The sequence below is a fragment of the Oncorhynchus tshawytscha genome, linkage group LG03, assembly GCF_018296145.1.
Source record: "Oncorhynchus tshawytscha isolate Ot180627B linkage group LG03, Otsh_v2.0, whole genome shotgun sequence".
Lineage (NCBI taxonomy): Eukaryota > Metazoa > Chordata > Actinopteri > Salmoniformes > Salmonidae > Oncorhynchus > Oncorhynchus tshawytscha.
The window spans coordinates 28243520-28264516 of NC_056431.1; the positions used below are offsets into that span (position 1 = coordinate 28243520).

The 20997-nt window shown below is 43.5% G+C and overlaps 2 protein-coding genes across 9 annotated transcripts in view; one reads left to right on the plus strand and one right to left on the minus strand.

Annotated features, from left to right (window-relative positions):
• Positions 1-1440: 1440 nt before the first annotated feature.
• Positions 1441-20712, minus strand: LOC112232586 (E3 ubiquitin-protein ligase E3D). 3 transcript variants are annotated; one of them, XM_024399688.2, is made up of 10 exons: positions 20647-20712; positions 16377-16582; positions 15375-15465; positions 14722-14956; positions 13849-13921; positions 13398-13476; positions 13046-13154; positions 12620-12807; positions 10971-11109; positions 1441-1833 (listed from the first exon to the last, which is right to left on the minus strand). In XM_024399688.2, coding segments are annotated over exons 1-10 (1143 nt in total). In that variant the 5' UTR covers positions 20649-20712; the 3' UTR covers positions 1441-1812. The 3 variants fall into 3 exon arrangements, with proteins under 3 accessions (XP_024255456.1, XP_024255446.1, XP_024255467.1); XM_024399678.2 differs by lacking the exon at positions 20647-20712 and adding an exon at positions 19709-20035; XM_024399699.2 differs by lacking the exons at positions 1441-1833; positions 20647-20712 and adding an exon at positions 19709-20036 and having other exon boundaries at positions 10983-11109; positions 12576-12807.
• LOC112232918 (protein dopey-1) overlaps positions 19330-20997 on the plus strand; it is a 38187-nt gene continuing 36519 nt past the window's right edge. For 3 of the 6 annotated variants that reach the window (XM_024400238.2, XM_042313627.1, XM_024400262.2), the window contains exon 1: positions 20098-20465. The gene's annotated coding sequence lies outside the window, so the exon portion shown is untranslated. Of the gene's footprint in view, positions 19525-20036; positions 20466-20997 lie in introns of those variants that run through there. The other 3 variants (XM_042313611.1, XM_042313617.1, XM_042313606.1) reach the window with 3 other exon arrangements.

The window sequence follows — 20997 nt, forward strand, 5'->3', positions numbered from 1 at the left end:
TTGGTTAACAAAACCATGAGACAAGATGGGTCTGAAAAGCCTCAAAATAGAGCACAAAATTTTTTAAATCAGTACATTTGGGTAACTTAGTTTTTCATGAAGCTCAGCTCTTGCTATTCAAATCATGACCTTTCAGCTTCCTAACTATAGACATTAAGTGATACTGAATATAACTCTTCCCTTATTCTTAATAGTGCAGACCCTGTTCCACTTCATTGCCATTCGGTTTACAGTTGCTACCAACAATGACCTCCTTATAGCCCATGGGGATGCACAATATGTGTGTCCTATTATTGGCTATGCCCTGTTTATAGAGCCACTGTAAGAGAACATTCAAATCCTCAAAATGAAACGGAATCACACTGGCTTTCCTCGAGTCTAATGGAGCGTTAGAAGAATATTCTGCATAATGTATAATTATTCTGCATCGACCATATGTTGTCATGTACTTGTAAAGCTGGCTGATTTTCTAGTGCACATGAATCTAGGGAAGTATTTGTAATTAAAGCTTTGCTAGCTGACATTCAGAAAACTCTGTAGCATTCGATCTCATAACCAACCACATAATTACTAGCTCTCTGGTAAAATATATATATATTTTTAAAAGTAATTATAGCGGTTATTATAATGACACTGTCAGCTGATTTTCCTCTCACACAGCAGTGGTGAGGAAAAGTGTGGTGAGGAAAAGTGGTTGAGAGGTAAAATGAAAAGCCTGTCCAAATTAGGTACCGCCTGTCACAGAGGTTACATACAGTGCCCTCTGTAATTATTGGGACAGTGAAGCATTATTTCCTGGCTCTATACTTCAATAGTTTGGATTTGAAATCAAACAATGACTGAGGTTAAAGTTCAGACTGTCAGCTTTAATTTGAGGGTATTTTCATCCATATCGGGTGAACTGTTTTTTGTTGTTGCACATAGTCCCCCCATTTTAGGGGAGCAAAAGTATTGGGACAAATGTACTTTTGTGTATTAAAGTAGTAAAAAGTGAAGTATTTGGTCCCATATCCATAGCATGCATTGACTACATCAAGCTTGTGACTACAATTTTTTGGATGCATTTGCTGTTTGTTTTGGGTGTGTTTCAAATGATTTTGTGCCCAACAGAAATTAATGTAAATAATGTGTCATTTGAGTCACTTTTATTGTTAAAAAAGAATAGACGGATAATCCTGAAGGAATCGTGAACAATGATGAGTGAGAAAGTTAGACACAAATATCATACCTACCCCCAAGTCATTTTTTTTTTTTGGGGGGGGGGGTATGATATTTGTGCATCTGTAACTTTGTCACTCATCATTATTCACGATTCATTCAGGATTATGCATAATCATGGTAGCATCCACATTCATGCCGAAGTGTTTCGAAACATATTCTTTTCTTATTTACAATAAAAGTGACCCCCCCTGCTAAAAAACATGAACTTCAACACGGGCATGTTAGTCAGATTCACTATTTCATCTGGGCAGGTCATCAATAACTCAGTCATTCCATTGGAATGATTAGTTACAAGTCTTTTTTTTTTACATGGTCTGCATTACAGCAGCTATCAGGGTCATGTTCAGTAGGACCAAATTGAAGAAACCTTTTCAAAATGTATAACGGAATGATCGTTCTTTTCGGAGGAGAATGCTCGACTCGGAGGTATGCACCAGCTGAACTTTGGGCAATGGAACTTGGTTTTCCATTACGTGCGTCTTGAACACAGCCTAAGACAGATAAGTAACTGTACTCTAGTGTTCCAGTGTTTCTTCTGCTGATCCTCCCTCTAGGAAAGATGAGTGGATCCATGGCTCTTGACCTCTGACATTACAGTCTCATGTACGCCACCTGTAAACAATTCAGACAGATCGGGTTAGATCTCTAGTGTAACAATAAGAGATACAGTATTACTTTTCTCACCTGTATGTAGATTCAGATATACAGCCAGAAAAAATATATATATCTTCATTACGTACAATGAAACTGACTTATGATGAGTATACTGTATGGATTGTGTTAAAACAAATGAAAAAAGTGACATTTAGGTAAACAATCTGTTCAGATGAAATGTGGATATTTTGTCGGCTCGTGGCACATCCTGTCCTCTCTTACACGGTCAGATGCCTGACATAACAGTGCAGGTCTTGCACATACACGCACACATCCAACTTAAAGCCATCTCCTAGTCCTGGTTGTTTGCCTGGAAGAGGGTCACAGCTCTGCCTGACTGGATCTCCTGTGAGACCGCTATATTGGGATGATGGATGAGGGCATTGGCTTCACTCAAGGCTCCCCCCCCGAAACTCATGACTCAGCCTGCACACCGCATCAACACAAATAATAACAAATTAGTCTGTGATGGCAGATTAAGCCCAAAGGTGAACGTGCTACAAAATAGCTAAGCCCCCAAAGGAAAAATACAAGGAAAAACGAAGCAAGAAACAAGCTACTATTAATTCCCTTTGACTTAAGAGAGTGAACATCAACCTCTAACGTTAACTCTTTCAAGTATGTACCTTTGAACCAGCTGCTGTCATTGATAGATGGTTGCAATCAGGGATGCAAACTGGTTAGGACCCAAAAAGGTGACCCTTTTTTTTTTTGCACTGAAACATGCAACAAACAAAAAATCCTCGCCGCGGAGAAATGCAGGTTTTAACTAATTAAAACAGAGAATATGATCTGCAGGATCAGTCTCTGTGTGTCAAATATAAAGTCGTTCATGTGAACCGAACCCACAGCTAAAAAAAATGTAAAGAAAGCAACCCAATGTTATGTGTTGCCTAGACTTTACTGCAAATGACACTCAAGTCTTGAGAAAAAAACACACTAATATTGCAGTTAGCCTTTATAATAGAACGCTTGTGACCACACACACACAAATATTGCACTTGGGGGGGAAAACCCCCCCATCTTAGGTAGAAATAGAACGAAACAAACAGGCACAAATTGCTCTATTATAGTGGCCACTATAGACGTCGATCAAGTGAACAAGGCTACATGTGTGCAAAAATAACGTTCACTGAGTAAAAACAATTATAATCCCCCCTCACTTACGCACACGTGTTACTGTCAAGTTCAACACAACAAAAACTATATTTGGGCTACACTACATATTATTACATTGTACACGTTCTGCCTGTGGACATCTGTTCTCCAATGTGCCAGCAAAAGTGAGAAAGAGGGAAAGTGTGTGGTGTTCCTTTCACCTCTATAGCGGCATCCAGGTTAAACCAGGCCCAGCTCCAGCTACACTTGATCCCTGAATTCACTTGTTTAACAAGCAACGGCTCATTTTCACCTAATTCTCTCATTCCGAAAATTAACCACATACTGTAGAGGGAAAACATTAGTTAACAGATAGTGGTTAGTTCGTTAACTAGTTAACATTTCACACAGATTGCCAGGGTCCAGTAAGCAACTAACGCGTTACAACTTGAGGAACGGCAAGGACTCGTATACTAGTTAATACTATAGCGAATTGGTTGCATATAGCGAATTGGTTGCATCGTGTGCGTTGCAAAATACATTTTAACATACACGTCATTCAGTGATTGCACCCACACTGCTCGCGCGTGCCAATGAGCGTCTGTGTTGCCAAGGGCTGACACCGTACCCACACCGGCCGCACGCATGCACCATCGTGCGGAAATTCATTTTGTCCCCTCACACCAAACGCGATCAAGACGCATGTTAAAATATCAAAACAAACTCTAAACCAAATATATTCATTTTGGGACAAGTCGAAAAGCATTAAACAGTTATGGCAATTTAGCTAGCTAGCTTGCAGTTGCTAGCTAATTTGTCCTGTGATATAAACATTGAGTTGTTATTTTACTTGAAATGCACAAGGTCCTCTACTCCAACAATTCATCCACACATAAAAACGGTCAACCCGAATCGTTTATAACCATCTCTCCTCCTTCCAGGCCTTTTCTTCTTTGGACTTATATACTTAAATCTAATACTTCTTCCACCACACTTTCTCCCTCACCTCAAACTTTCCAAATGCCAGTTGGTTTTCGGTTACAGCTCATGAAGTATGCTTCATCACCTTCTCACCCCCGTCTCTGTGGCCAGGCTTCTCACCTAACATGCTGACCGTGTTGCGTGCGTCGCAAAATGAATTTAAACATGCATGTTATTCAACTATTGCACCCACACTGCTCGAGTGCGCCAACGAGCGTCTGCGTTGCCAAGCGCTAAAATAGAAGTCAGTTCTATTTGTGACGCTGAACACGGTGCAAGTCCTGCCTCTCCCATCTCATTGGTTTATAGAAGCAGATACCCACGTGCCATCTCCTCATTGGTTATACCCACGTGGGTGATTGAAAGATGAACTGAGTTTGATCATCGTCGTGGTAACTCTGAAAGTTAGATGCCAATCGCCATGTAAATGTCCAAAGAAGAAAAGTCCTGGAAGGAGGAGAGATGACTAGAAATGATTCGGTTGACCGTTTTATGTGTGGATTAATTGTCGGTGTAGAGGACCTTGTGCATTTCAGGTAAAATAACAACTGAACGTTTATATTCCAGGACAAATGTGCTAGCAACAGCAAGCTAGCTAAATAGGACAAATTAGCTAGCAACTGCAAGCTAGCTAAATTGCCATAAATGTTTAATGCTTTAAGATCTCTCCACAAATTAATATAATTGCTTCAGTTTGTTTTGATATTTCAACCTGTGTGTCGTGATTGCGTTTAGTGTGGGGGGACAAAATCAATTTGCAAGCTGCCGGTTTGGGTACGGTGTTACTCGTTATCGTTCCGGGGACGTGCTGCTGTAACTGACAAGCTGCCTTTCCAGAGTATGCACTGATGTTGTAACAACTAAATTGGTTGTCTCTTCTTTCTTCAGTCACGTGCTGCTCTGCATTCTGTTATGTGAACGATTGGCTGAGCTTTAGATAAAGCCAGTATTGCTCCAAACGCTCATCACTCAATCAGCCAGTAGTTCAAAACAGCAAATTCCACTGAAAGGTGACTAGTTTTCATCCCTGTGCAATAGTGCCTAGTGGCAGACTTGGTAGTTAACTCCTGCAAACTTAATTATTAAGTGTTTACATTCTAAAATAACAAACTTTGTTTTTTGTATTGAACACATCTAGTTTTTCTTTTTTAAATCAACAACATTAAATTAGTTAACATATTTGACTACTTCTGGCTAATAATTTGGATTCAAATACCAGCTCAGATCCTTATATCTCTTCTTATCTACTGCGCCAAAGGCTGAACCAAAAGATACAGAAATGGCAGCAACTATCGCTCACTACACCCAATGATTCCTCAGATGTTTATGAACATATTAAAACAACCCTGTGCAGGGAGCAATACGGGATCCTCTGGAAAAACTGCAGACGGCGAGGACGAATGGGCGGTAGGAGACTAATGAACAGACTTAAATATTTTGTGTGCACTCGCAATGCGAACAGTAGATCATGCACACCGGATGTGGATGATAAAAGACAAAGGCCAGTTCTGCAGGTTCCCCCTCAGGCAACTTCCAAAGTAATTCAACCGAGGCTTTTAAATGTATCCATAAACAACAAAGGCTTACGAATGAATTACATCATTGATAGAGGTCGAGACATTCACTGTGAAGTCTACTCCAGTACCAGCTGTCTCATCTTTTGAATGCATGGCTTTCAAAATCACTGGCTCTGTATCAGTACTTGCTGTGCTGATTTATCGGCCTCCTAAACTCACCTGACTTTCTTGTGGAACTATCTGCGGCTCAATATAAACACTGCCTTGGCCTCCATACTAGATGAAGTTGCTCCTTTGAAAACCCACCTGGTGTCTTTCTCCAAATCTTCTCCCTGGTACACTGAGGAGCTACATTCTCTCAAAGCAACGGGCCGTCGTCTAGAACGACAGTATCAGAAAACTGGGCTAACAGTACATGCGCAGATGTTTGAGCAACATCAGCAAGAACACAAACAGACCATAAATGCAGCTTGGGCAATCTACCTCTCCCAACTGCTCAGGACCTTGCAGTGGTAACTCCTGGGTGCTGTTCTTTACTGTGAGTAAGCTCCTCCAACCTGACAACAATTCGGTTACCTCAGCCTCCCTAGAACAGTGCAACAAATACCTGTGCTTCTTCCAAAGCAAAACGTAAAACCTCAAAACACCATCCTGTCCTCTCCAGCCCCTGTAGTTGATCTACCCAGTCCTACGCTCAGAGTCAAGGTCTTCCACCTTCACCACAGTCACTGCAGCTGATGTAAGCTGGCTAGAACAATGAGGCCCACCACTTGCTCACTTGACCCTATCCCCACCTCCCTTGTAAACACCTGCTTACCTGCTCTAGAGCCTTTCTTCACAGAAATGATCAACAAGTCCCTCATCCCTGGATGTGTCCCTCCTCAGCTCAAAATTGTTCGCAGTCACAGCAGTACTTAAAAGGGCTGAATATGACCCTAACAACCTCCAGAAATACAGGCCTATTTCCAACCTGCCATTCCTGAGTACGCTCCATCCTCGAATGTGCCGTTTCTGACCAACTCCAAAACCACCCGGCCACTCACAACCTACTTGAGCTCTTCCAGTTGGGTTTCAGAGCTAGACACAGCACCAAGACTGGCCCGGTAAGGGCCACCTATGACCTCCTCATGAATGCTAACTCTGAGGCTGCCATCATCCTCATACTCGACACGGTCAGCCACACCATCCTGCTGGACTGCATGGAGAATCACCTGGGCCTGTCAGGACCTGAACAGTCTCTCTCTCACTGCTCGCTACCAGTTTGTAGCCATCGGTCCTAGTAGGTGAGACAGTTGTGGTCCAACAAGGTGTCCACCTCAAGGCTTGGTTCTGGGGCCACTATTGTTTTGCATCTACATGCTGCCACTGAGAAACATCTTGAGGAAACACGGACTGGGCTTTCACTTCTATGCTGACAACACTCAGCTGTATGTCTCCACAAACACCGACAAACACCGACAATGCAGTTTAGTTTCCTGCAGAACCTCTTAAGGATTAGCCCCCTTTTAAAATGTTCACCTAAAATGACTTACCCAAATCTAACTGCCTGTAGCTCAGGCCCTGAAGCAAGGAGAAAGGAAACACTGACATTTATGGAAATGTGAAAGGAATGTAGTAGAATATAACACAATAGATCTGGTAAAAGATAATACAAAGAAAAAAACAACAACCGTTCTTTCATATTTTCTTTAACAATCTTTGAAATGCAAGAGAAAGGCCATAATGTATTATTCCAGCCCAGGTTCAATTTAGATATTGGCCACTAGATGGCATCAGCGTATATGTCTTAACTTTTAGACTGATCCAATGAACCATTGCATTTCTGTTTCATTTTGTATCAAGACTGCCCAAATGTGCCTAATTTGTTTATTAATAAACTTTATGTTCAAAATTGTGTACTCTTCTCAAACAATAGAATGGTATTATTTCACTGTAATAGCTACTGTAAATTGGACAGTGCAGTTAGATTAACAAGAATTTAAGCTTTTTGCCAATATCAGATGTCTATGTCCTGGGAAATTTTCTTGTCACTTACAACCTCATGCTAATCGCATTAGCCTACATTAGCTCAACCGTCCCGTGGAAGGGACACCGATACTGAAGATGTCTTTTTAGACTGAGGTCGTCTTGATTGGCACTCGCATCATCATTGACTAAATCAGCAGCTACAGCCTTAATATTGATGGTGTCAAGGTCCTCCCCTCCAGTGAGGTTCACAACCTGGGTGTTATATTTATGTCCGCTCTCATTTGAAGCCCACATCAAGAGTGTGGCCAAAGTCTAATTTCCCCATCTTTGAGACATTGCCAGGTTACAACCTATGCTATCAAAACCTGCAGCTGAGCAACTCATCCACAGTTTTATTTTATTTTAAAAACACCCCCTTTGTTACCGTAGCTACCAAGTGACCTAAACAGGCTACAATATGTCCAGAACGTGTCCTCACCCACACCTCCCCCGTGAGCACATCAATCCAGCGCTATTCAACTTCCACTGGCTCCACATATGGTCACGCATCAACTACAAAATCCTGTTTCACACCTACCAACCTATCCTAAACTGTGGACACAAGTACCTGTCTGACCTTGTTCTATCCTCCTGCCTCACACGCAGCCTTCACTCCCTCCAGGTCCGTCTTCCTTCAGCAGACTAAAAAACTATAGGTGACAGGGCTCACACTATTATGGTGGAGTCTCTTCCAGACATTATTAGTGCAGTGTCTCGGGCCTCCTTGAAAACACAGCTCAAGACAATGCTGTTCACCAAAGCTTTTCACGGACCTCTGCTAATTCCGTTCTCATGTCCTCCGGACCTGATGATACCTGTGTATAGCTTTGTTTCTTGTCCGTGTCCACGTTCTGTTTTTTTGGATTGTTTTTATTATTTAAAAGAAAATGCCACCTTGGGTGTAAAGACAAACACTTTCAATTAAATGAATGATTATTGACATAAGGTTCTGCTTACATTCCAAGAATAGTTGTGATGTGCTGTTGTACTACCCAGGGGTGAAACGGTTTCTCATCACAGCTTCGTCGTGAGCTCACCGCAGTTACAAATTCTAATAATGGAAATACAATTTCAGCCCGCCTCGTTGAAAAACGTCTACTCTCCTAGGGATATGATTATTTTATTTTTTTAGATACATGAGAGAAACACTTCTTCCCGTACCGGGAGATTGCATTTGCCAGTAGTTTATTTCCTTTCCATCACTGTACTATGGCTCTTTTTTGTCAGAGGTAGTAGTATTCACAGCGGGGTGTTTATCTGTCAGCATTAAAAAGGGCTGATACGACTAGAGAAGAGAAGCCTCAGAAGCTAAATGCTCAGCTTCGGTGCTCTCGTACAGGCGTTCTGTTATCACAACACTCAACATCTTGGCGAGGTGACAGAGGGAATATTATTTACTCCACTTGACGAGAAATATAACTGGGGGGGACACAAATGACATGTGTGAATGGTGCTGCTGAAGTGAAAGCAGTTTGCCTACACTGAAACTGTGTTCTGTAGGGAATAAGGCATTTCTGAAAGTGTGGTCTAAGCTACTGACTGAGGGATTCTGATTGAGGAGTGCCACAGCAACTGACCGAGTAATCTAAATTATGGGGACCAGCCACACTGACTGAGTGTCACAAGCCATTCAGTCTAATACAATACAGTGCTGGTTAGCAGGGAATTCTTCTTACGACAAATCCCATTTTTCATGCATTCCCTTACCTCCCTCAGGCGCGTGTACCTGAGGGAGGTAAATCGTTTCAACAATACGTCACAGGAGTGTGCAAGACATCGTCAGGGTGAGACTTGATATAGATCTCATTTTTCCAGCATGTTGCCCCTTGCCTTTTTCTGTCCAGTTTTTATCTTCCTGTGTGCCTCTCTGTGTGGGAGATTAATGAGCTGGCAAGCGGGGGGGTCTGTGGCAGGGGTGGCACGCTGCACTGGGAGTACTTTACACCCCATTACACCGCAGCACAGCTCGGAGGTGGAACACAACATCCCAGACAACACACCATTCCTCCTCCAGTAATGAGAGGCTAGATCTGGTTAGGAGGGCTAACACAATAGACTGGCACTGGAAGGCCCACTCACCATTTCACATGCCCACACACACACTATTAGGGCTACATTATCAATTTGGGAGTTTTCAGCCCTCATCCGCTGTAACTCTATCTGACTATGTGATCGCATTACTCTCTGGTACTCCTAGGTCTACAGCAGAGCAGTGAATCCATCTCTCTAGTAGAGGTATTTAAGTGGCTAAATCAGACACTCTTCATCACTCCCCTTAGTCCCTCTCGTCTCTTCCCCCTTTTAGTGACATGCAGTCAGTCTAAAGTACCCCCGTCCTAAAACAAGTCCCTTTTCAGCAGTAGCATAATCACTCACGGTCAGGACAAGACATTGATATCCTCGATTTCCAGACTTTCCAGCTGAGTGATGAACGGAACTTGGGAATATGGTAACATGGGGGGAGTATGGCATCGCAACTGTAGACAATTGATGGTTTCTCTAGAAAATATATATCTTTTTTTTTAACTAAAAAGACTTATTGCAACACCTGGAATGTACCGAATGACTCACTCTTAACACCCTACAAGCCTATCAGACTGAAATATGACAAACTGAAGATAAATGGAAAAAGTAAGGAAAGAAGTTCTCTCCAATCCCCTCCATCTAAGTGGAATTGATAGCGTCTGCCAGAGTCAAAATGAGTTCCTCCTCCCCTGTACAGACCCAGAGGGCAAGTAACAGAGTTTTGTGAAAGAGGGAAGGAACACAAAATATGAGATTGCAGAGCGTGGGAGAGAAAGAGAGGGAGTGCTGAAATATAATAAGCAGTCTCGTAGAGGTTTGGTAACATAGTAGTGGTGGGAAGTGAAAACAGTAACTGGTAAGCATTTTAATCAAAGGGCCCAGAGTCATGATAACTATATAATGAGACAGGAGCCAGTGGCCTTATTTTCAGCCACGTTGAATATGCAGGAGCTCAAATGTTTGTTTACATTATTTTTCAAAAATGTTAGGCTACTTCAACTTCTCAAACCTGACGTCGTGCTCACAGGTGAGTGCTGCTGTGACAGGTAAAGAGGCAGGGATGAGACAATGGTGGTAATTACTGTGCAACTGTCTGGAATGTCTCTGGAGAGTCCCTGGTGAAGTCAGCCAAGTTTACAACTCCTAGTCTTGCCTTGGTGCAAGAAAACTCTCCCTTTTTGTACTGTAGAGGAGACTGTTGTTGTGGGCACTAAAACGTTAGACTGCCCAGCAGTATTGGTGGTGCTCCAGCATCTTCTAAGAATAGTTTGTCACAAAATCCCTCTGAACCTCTTTTCGAAAATGTGCTTACATTTTTTTTTTTTTTTTTTTTTTTAAATGGTCGCAACGATAGCTACTAGGGTAGAGGCTGTAAATAATGGATATCAGCCATATGGAATCAAACAGTGTCATGTTCATCCTGCCAAGGGGACAAGCTCTGCCTACATTACCCAGAGGCTCTCTCACCTGGTAGGAGTTCATGGAATGCAGCGATGGAGGGAGACAGGAAGTACTGGCTGTCAGCACCGACAACAGCTCCTGGCACGTGGTCAGGGGCAGTTCTAGGGGGTGGACACCGATGTCCTTCTCCCAGGTGTCTACAACACTGGACACACACAGAGATAAGGGATAGCGAGAGAAAGAAAAATAATGAGACCGAGAGAAAGACACGAAGAAAGAGAGAAAATGTACAACACTGCATCAGTCAGAATAATACATAAAAAGTCAAATATCTCCCCGAGGTTCACATCTTCTAGGCAAGGGGACATAAATCCCAGTTTGAAGCATTACGATGCTAATCAAATCATTATAATCTATCACTGGGTAATGTTGAACAGTGAGAGTTTGAAAGGGATGGAGGAATGAGAAATTGAGGGAGAGATTGATTCCCTCTCACAGGTTGTGGAAGCGATCTAGGTTTTTTCATTACATTTGGCCATCTGTGCAGTGGCTCTGCGACAGACACTCTGAGTTAAAATGCTGATAAGTCCTTAGTATAGAAAGTAACACTCACTTAGTATACAGTGAATGCTACTGCTTTTACAGTAAAGAAAATCCTAACACATACAGCGCTGGTTATAAAACCTCAACGGTCACCCAAGGGTGTAGTGTTTAGGAACCATTGTCCAAAAATAAACAAAATGGGCCGAAACAGGGAGGGACTAACCTGAACTTGTCCAATGAGAAACCCTCGTATTCGTAGCAAAATGTTTTGCTATGATTTGTACTAATGAAAACACCGCTGGTAGTAAATTTGATTAGTTCTGCAGCCGTCAACTCCACACTAATCAAGTCATCGCCCTCGGTGACAGTCACAATTCAATTAAGCAGAGGCTCACTGATTCTCCCACCAATTAGAGACACGTTACTGGCGTGCATCTCCAACGTCACCTCCAGTGCGTTCAACCAAGACAGACGGTGCTCAGTGACTTACACGACTGACTGAATTAAAACATGGTCAGGGATGAATGTCACGTATGTAACAGTATGTAGGGCCTAGAGGAAACATATGTTTCTCTAACACTTCCCCACCTTCATACAAGCTGTGTCAGCCAACCGCCACGTTATTTTCTTCCAAAATGTTGGAGGAGTGATCCGGTTTAAGCTAGTGTAGGTCAGGGCTCTCCAACCCCTGAGCTAGTGTCATACTTAAAACAGCAGGCAATTTCCCATCCTACACGCAGTCAACAGCGGTGATGTGCTGAGCTACGCTGTACTGGAGTGCCGTGCGGAGAGGAGTCCTCTCCTTTCATCTACAGTTTGTTAATTACAGCTCTGCTGCCAGTCTGCTGGAGGGGCTGTCACGTTATACGAAGCAAAACAAGACAAAGGTGAAGCGGGAGAGGAAGAAGGAAATCATAACAGAAGAGAAGAATCCTCCTGCGGGGAACTCAGCACGGAGGAACATGGAGCACCCACCACATCTATCCGTGACTCATTTCTGTTCTCAGTTGCAAAACACAATTTTATAATAAAAATAATACCAATAGTACAAATACCCGTTATAGTCAAATATCCTGAACAAACTGCACTGAAAGACCCCGCCCCCAACTAAAAAAAAAAGTATCATACTCTATCAGAAATGCAGCAGGAGATGGGTATGTAGGCTGTCTTACTCCTGGTGTGTGCTGGCAGAGGGAGAACAGGGGAGATAGAGAACTTTGACGGCGCTGCCAGCCTCAGTGGGTGATTGATGCTCAGAACACTGGTGGTGGCCGGGAGAGGTGACAGCATCACCTCTGACAGTCGATGACGGAGTGGCAGAGAACGAGGCAATGAGGGAGTCGCTGTTCAGGAGCCAGAGCTGAGGATCAGAAGAAGTTATTTAACACTTCACACCCGCTCTGTTAAAGCCACACACATTTCACCAATGCACACATCGTCTGTCTCACATATTTCAAGCTTGCTCGCTCACACACACACACACACACACACACACACACACACACACACACACACACACACACACACACACACACACACACACACACACACACACACACACACACACACACACACACACACACACACGCGCCTCTTACCAATATGAAGGCTTTTCCATCTGAGGCCTGGATAGAGAAACGAAACACGCTCTGTGAGGAGGACAGCTCCACCAGTCTGGCAGCTATGGTCTGTTCCAGGAACAGTGACCTGTGGAAGAGTAGGGCATGGTTAACCCTCAATAAGAATTCTACCTAGCTATGTCTAAAATAATATTCTACATCGCTCACTGGCATTGTAGCAACAAAAGGTCATATATTGCATCTGCATAGTGAAAAACTATAGATTTACATCGATTTGCACTTTGAGGAGCTGAGTATCCGAATGATGAGGATGAGTATCCACAGATGTTACAGCAACATGCACCAGTCTGAGAAGCATCACCATGGTTACCTGTCTGGAGAGGTATCAAACTGGCTGTCTCCCACACTGGGTCTCACCGTCACCTCTGTGATGTAGAGTTTCAAGGTCCCTGCAACGTTTACAGAAACGGTTACTATTGAGCCAACCCTCATGCAGACAGAACCTGACCTGGGCATCTTTTCTAATGCAATGCAACTTTCTTATGGTTCCAAGTCCCAGGGTAAATGATACAAGTGGGAATTGAACTGGCAAATGAAGGGCTGCTGGTCCCATGCCATTCACTGCCTTTGTGCCCTTGAGCAAGGAAGTTAAGCCCTAAAATTGCTCCGGTAGTGCCACTCTAAGGTAGACGCTGTGCTGCTCCCAACCAGTGTGTGTATGTGTGTGTATGACGTTGGGTATTATGACAGCAAATCAATAAATTCCTGTTGAATTTTTTTTAACAATATACAGTATCTATTCTATAAAGACGGTTGTGTACCTGGTGCCACAGCCTCTCCCAGGCCGGCTGTGCAGCTCTTACAGGAGACAAGCGTACGCCTGCGGTTGGGTTTCTACAAAAAAATAACAGAAAAATACAAAATAAAGCTAAAAGACAAGAACACACAGTTCTAATTTAAGTTCCTCCAAAACGGAAATCGATAACCACAATCAAACAACCTAAAAAGAGGAGAGAGCAACGGGCAGGCATAATTCTTCTCCTCATCCCTCTTTCTACTTCCCATCCACTCAACCACAGACACACTAAAAGGCCCAGGCTGAGCCACAGATAGTGACTAATAGATGGAGAGCGAAATCAATCCCACTCCAGATAGTGATGGAGCGAGAGAGAAAGAGGCAGAGAGAGTGAGAGAGACAGAGAGAGCGAGAGGCAGAGAGAGAGAAAAAAATAAGCTTGGCTTCAAACACCAGGTCTGGCTGTAGGCTCGGGTTAAAGTGGCTCACGATGTGTGTTGATGTGCTGCCTGTCTGCCCGCCTCCTCAAGTTTCCTCTCTAAAAAGGGAGTGCTGCTAGCTGCTGCTGCTTGTGAAGTAGAGTGTGTCCATCTCATCCTGCCAGTCTCAGGCCCAGTGGGATGGGGGTATACAGATAGTGTGAGACTAACAAGGAGCCTGAAGCACAGACACTGCTGATGTAACTACAGTACACTTCCCGACAAACATGAGGGAAACTTTTGAAAATGACCAATGTTTTAGCTTTACTTTTCGGTAAGTTTACAGCACATTGGGGAGGGAGTGAGAGCGAAGTGAAAAGCCAAAATTATGTATCTAACGAACATCAACGTGATGATCAAGGCTAAAACGGCATTGATCTTCTGCCACGGACGTTCCTTCCTCCCTTGCCTCCTCTCACCGGTGTGTCCTGATTTTGACCCTCAGCCATTTTGTTGGTGATGGGGCTGAGCTCCTGGGTGAGAGTCTCCTCACAGCCTCTATCCAGGGGCACAAGGAGGTGAGTGTCGCCCAGTAAACAGTCCTCCGCTCGGGGCAGCAGCTTCAGGTTGGCAAAGGGGTCCGGATGGCAGCACCAGTCATCCACCAGGGAGCTCCAGTTGCAGTTGGGGAGAGGGAGCACTCGCTTGAACACCCTGAGAAAAATCAATGACATTACATTGCTATACAATGGTGACTATTTGTACTGTGATGAAATGAATTGATAACTTCAATCAAAAACCTATTTGCACGAATCAAATCAAAAAGATATTTGCATTAACAGGGAAAGCTGGGCAATTTTCCAGTTTTACCCATTTTCCGTGACATTGTCACAAACATATGTATTCACTATGTTTTGGCAGGTGTGTGTGGGTGTGCGTGTATCCACCTATCCAATGTCAACATGACATTGGGAGATGAGACAGAGCACAGCATCGTCCTTTAGCTCAAACAGCCATCAATCTCCCTCACTGAACCAATCTTCTCCACTACTGTGAGCGGCACCACTTCCTGTGTCTGAACGGAGGACGTAAATGAACCAACAAACCAACTTCCTCCCTGTGGTCGTCTCACCTCTCCTCCAGCACCCTGGTCCCACAGGACTGGCAGTGGAAGGAATAACTCTCTCGGACCTGCAGCCTCTCCATCACACTCCCCAGGGCCCCTGTTAGGAGAGAGTAGCCACAGAGCACATAAACAACTCTTATCGGCGGAAAAGAGCTTCACCTCGAGACGGAGCAAAAGTCGATAAGCAGAGTGAACGCGGACAGAGAGATGAAGGCCTGGGGTATTAGGGGTCTGGGCCCATATCCACAAAGCTTTTCAGAGGAGTGCTCAAAAACAGACTCATTGCCACCTTTCTTCCAAGCTGCTTTCCCCTCTGCCGGTCCGCCACCACCCCAGTGTTTATCCAATTTCCCCCCGTAGATCAGATATCTTTGTGGATACGGGCCCTGTTCTCTCTGGGAGAGAGACATGGGGGGAATCTCCTCCGGTTCCCAGGTCAGTGCAGTGACTCTACAGTTAATATAATCAAGACCTGATGGAGAGAGACAAAGTAAACCTGGGGTGTATTCATTTGACACCAAACGGAAGAAAACAGACTGACTACCTGAACCAATAAGAAACTCTAGTTTTGCTTTCCATTCCCTGCACAGTAGCACCAAAACATGCACTCGGGTTACAGCTGATTCAGGTCAAAGATTCAGTGTCTGTATATCCATCAGTGGGTGTAGTTTTAGGCACCAGACATGACGGGCAAATTACTGAGCTCATGACTCAGTCCTTTATAGATCAGTACTGTGTGGGCTGATCAGGCTACAGGGGACACACAGGAGGACTCCTCCACTGTCTCAGTTCGAGGGAAGGCTTCACAGCCACGGAGTAACTGACTCAAGCCAGATGAGAATATATTATATAATCAGCCATAAATAAGAAATGATCTACTGATACTGTTCTGTCTTACCTGAAGTGGAGATGGTAATTAGGCTATGATATGTGAGAAACAAACATTTACATGGGAGTAATTCTGTCTCTGTTTGTTGTGTGTATCCATACAGCTAGCCTCACCATTACCTGTGTCATCTGTGTGCTGGTCCACATTGAGGCGCATTCTGAAGTGTATCTCATCTCCTCTTTCAGGTGCCTCCCTGCAGGAGCCCTCCACGAGGCTGACCCCTGCTGGCAGCTCCACGATTAGCAGGCCCCGAGGAGTCTGGATGTGGAGGGACGAATCTCCTCCTGTAACCCTCACCTCTGCATAGCTCTTCGCCACATCTCTCCTGAGGGAGGGACAGACAGACAGACATGGTGTTCAGCAACATGTCATATTTTGATATGGACAGGTAAACCTGGTAACAAAACATATACAATTGGATTAATGATTCAGCGTAATGCAGGCCTCTGCGCAATGGCTGAGACACAAATGGGACTGCGTTCCTTGACAAGTGGATGACAAACAAGTGAATGGTAGACCAGTGTGTGTGTGTGTGTGTGTGACAGTTCTAAAGTTATCATAACCTTCCAACTTGTCCTTATCCCCCTCTACAAAGTAGAAGTCTAATGAGTTAGAGGAACGTTTGCAGAGAGAGAGGATGCACTTACTGCTCTGATGGAAGAAGGGCAAAGGAAAACAGCCGTAGGCCAACTGAAGAGATAGAGGGAGAGAGAAATAAAGCGATATATTGTGTGTGTGTGTGAGACAAAGGAAGAAAAAAAGAATGGTGTGTAGGGTAAAGTGCATGTACAATGTTTGGCTAATCCAGATTTTTTTTTCTCTTGCAGTGACAGCGCTGATGCACTGATGCACGGAAGATACATTGCCCTCTGCTCAATCTCTGGGTTCGATGCAATTATTTTCACTAGCCATGCAATGCGTCTCTGTCCATGCTTGACACAAGTGCTGTCCCCCAGGAAGAGAAACATTACCCAGCGAAGGCCGCTTTAAAATCACAACTTGGTTGGCTGCATTGAATTCTCTCACTTCCAACCGAGTGGAGGAAGCAACAGCAAACAACTGGAAGGAACTATAGCCAGGAACCACAGTAGCAGCCTGTCACACCAGACAATACACAAGCGACTGGTAAAACAAGAGTCTCTAAACAGTAAACCTGCTTTTTTTAACAAGATATTATCCAACTATAGAACAATTAGGCAATGCAGCAAAGCAGACTAGACTAGGTTTACGAGTATCAAATGTAGAGGCTCCCAAAGGATCCAGCACCTGGACACGATTCTATTTATGGTGCATTTTCATTCAGGATTTACCCAAGTGTTTAACCCGAAAGGCTTAGACTTTTCTATTTCCTGCTACACGGGACAGCACCCGTGTCTCACTAGGCCATGACTAGACCTGCTCTCACTTGGGGGAAAAGCCAGGCCACTGGAACTTTTCAGACCGCATTTACATAACAATGGCCAACTTTAACACTTTCTCACAAATAAACTGTCTTAATTACCTATGCAAAGGCGGTTGATTCTGTTCTTTTTTATTTATTTAACTAGCCAGGGACAGTTAAGAACAAATTATTTACAATGACGACCAACACCGGCCAAACCCGGACGACACGAGGCCAACTGTGTGCTGCCCTATGGGACTCCCAATCACGGCCAGTTGTGATACAGCCTGGATTCAAACCAGGGTGTCTGTCGTGACACCTCAAGCACTGAGATGCAGTGCCTTAGACCACGGTTCCACTTGGGAGCCACTTAAGTGAGAAGAGTGTACACTTATTTTCAGAGATGGAAAAATTCATTAAATTCATAAAATATGGATTTAAGCCAACATTTAAAAAAAAAAAAATTTATGTCAACTTATCTCAAGTCTGAATAGGGCCCTAATGCTGCTTTTGGTATAGTTGAAAAGCAGCAGAGCCCTATTAAAACAAAACATTATGACTTACGTCAATGTTTTATGGACTCAAGTTCATGTTAAGTCTGACTCACTGCCACAGCTTGAATGGCCCATTTATTTTGATTTAAAAAAAATGTTGATGAAAATGTTAATTTCCTACTCCACAACCCCACCTGGTGTCAAAATATAGCATTACATCCATGATGTAATGTTGGCCCGATAGATGAATAAACATCAGCGAAGCTCAACAGGTAGGCTGTAGGCCTAATGTATGTGTGTGTGTAGAGAATATCTGAATTGCTTTCATTTGCTAGATTAAAGATGATCAGCACCCACCTCAATTTGGCTAATATTTCCCAGCCTAATTGTAACCAAACGGAGATTCACTGAAAACAAAATCGGACATTGACTGATTTATCAAGATGAGCTCCCATGCGTAACCCAAGACAGGCAATGACGCTGTCTCAATCAAAACGGTGCTGGTATTATCAGTTGACCACATACGGCAATTGCTTTGCATTTATTATAAACAGTGGTGTAGTGCAATATTTTAGGTTGCCTAACGGAGCGCAATTTTTTTATTACGTCACTCCTGAATGAAAGTTGGCACCGATATGAAGCCTATTGTATAAAAATCATTTTAGAATATACATACAATGCATCATCCAAATTACACGATTATACCGCGTAGGCAATCACAGTATGTACGTGGCTCAAGGAAAACGCTCTATTTTTTAAATCCTAAAAAACAATTACTATAAATTAGGCCGTCATCGCGATTCGTTCGTGAATGATAATCCTTCACGTTTTACATATTAAAACACCCATGCTGCATGCATGCCAACCATTTAATCCCAATCCGTTCCATGGGAATATTCATTTCGACCTTCTAGGGATGGCTAACCGGCCTAACTACTATTTCATCGAATTTTCTAGCAGATGGGAGTTCCAACAGAACAAAACAAAAATGCAACAACTTCAGCACGATTATCTTAAAACTGACATAAAAAAATAGGAGGTGTTTTTGGTATAACAGTAACCGGACATTATCTATGCCATTATATTCGGTTTGTCATGTAGAATACTAATTAAATCATCTAGGGTGATTTTGCGAGACAATATCAACGTCACGAGAAGTGGCGGAGCGTCGCTACGCACCAGCAGGCCTACACCCCTGACTATAACGGTTGGATGACTTCGGGTGTTATACGTAACCACCGCTCTATGAACGGAGTGGTGCATTCAGTTGACGAACAGTAGTACAATCGTTTTACACCATTGCAGCAGCGCAAACGATTCGTGGTTGACCCAAAATCATCCAGGTCCTGATGAAGTCCCTGATGTAGGGCTCGGAGTTGATGTTGTACAAATGTAGGCTAAGAGTCACACTTGTGTGTGGTCCTTGAGATGTTAAATACATTTATATGCGTCTGTTCTGTGCAGTTTGTTCACGGCAGGAACGCGTCCTCAATCCTGTCCTGCTAGCGCAACCAGTCGACATTAGCTCAGACTAGATACCTAGCTAGTGGTAACTAACTATTTCGCAAATAATTACCAGAGAACAAGAAGACCACTTTGCAGCCGCTTCCTTAGTTCGAGAAACACTCCAGCTCCTTTGGCATTTTCGCCCATGGTGTGTGTCGTTATCTTCTATTGCTCGCAATGGCTAGTTGGCTAACCTGGTTTAACAACGAAGACACGTGCAGTTGACTTTTCGCTCTAATAGAGGTAACGGAGTCCAACGCGAAATGGCTTCGTACATCTGATTGTCAGTATGGCGAATTAAAGCAAATGTAGCAATACAAATCATCAGCCTATAAATTTAAAACAGCGAAGACTTCTACGGCATACATTTCACTAGCTATCAACACGAGCCGGAACCTTTCTACCGCCAGGAGGAATTGCAGTCGGACAAATGAAGGAGGCGTGCAAGCAATCTGCAACGCAGTCTGGGACAACTGTGAACGCGATTGTTTGGCTCTGTGAACCTGAACGTAGGGCAGGTGTGGTTTTGATGTTGGTTTGTTTTTCAAGCAAAGACAAAGACATCGGTACCTTGAAATATGTAGGATACACTTATTGTTTAACCCGTGAGCGTTGTATGCTTACTTGACAAGTGACACGGTTTAACCGAGTCGACGTCGGGGGCCCGGCAGCAGCAACAACATCATCATCAATAATACGGACATAGCTATCAAGGATACATTTCCCACTGAGACATTTGGCGCAGGCTGAATTTTTATTTTATTTTTAATTCGTCAAGCGGGATACATTTACTGACAGTGTGTGGGTTTACAAATATCATTCTAACGGTAAGCATTTATCGGCGGCTGATAAATAAGACAGTCGTTGCTACGCTAGTTTCGGGACACAACATCGGGAGTTAGTCAGGCTGTAACGTTACGTCTAACTAAGTTACTTGGTACTATTGTAACCACCTGGGTGTTGTATCGCTGCCTTAGCTGAGTTAGCAAGTTAGCACATTTAACTTACATGGAGGGCAGGTTTCGATATTGCTGACCACGCAGGACTTATTACGATAGGTGATGTCATTCATGTTTGGTTGCGAGTTATGTCCGATGCCTTGATAAGTGTTTAACGTTGTTGGCTATAGAAATTAATTATATATATTTTTTATCCATCTTGTTAAATAGATGACTTGCTAGATAGTTTGATCTAGCGTTTTATAATTTGCATGTCATTCTATTGTTCTTGTCAATATATCTAGTAGGTGTGTCGTCCTAAAATTTGGCTGTCTCTTGCCAAATATTTCAACTCGTGACAACTAGCTAGAGATCCATATAGCTGCAACTACAAAGACCAGGGCTGTCATTTAGTTTCCTG

Excerpts from the sequence above, each read along its gene's own strand:
- LOC112232586 (XM_024399678.2), bottom strand. The coding sequence starts at position 19,785 with ATGGGCGAAAATGCCAAAGGAGCTGGAGTGTTTCTCGAACTAAGGAAG. Across the intron at positions 13,155-13,397 it reads TTTGATACCTCTCCAGACAG|GTCACTGTTCCTGGAACAGA; the intron begins GTAACCATGGTG and ends ACTCTTCCACAG. Across the intron at positions 12,808-13,045 it reads ATGGAAAAGCCTTCATATTG|CTCTGGCTCCTGAACAGCGA; the intron begins GTAAGAGGCGCG and ends TCTGATCCTCAG.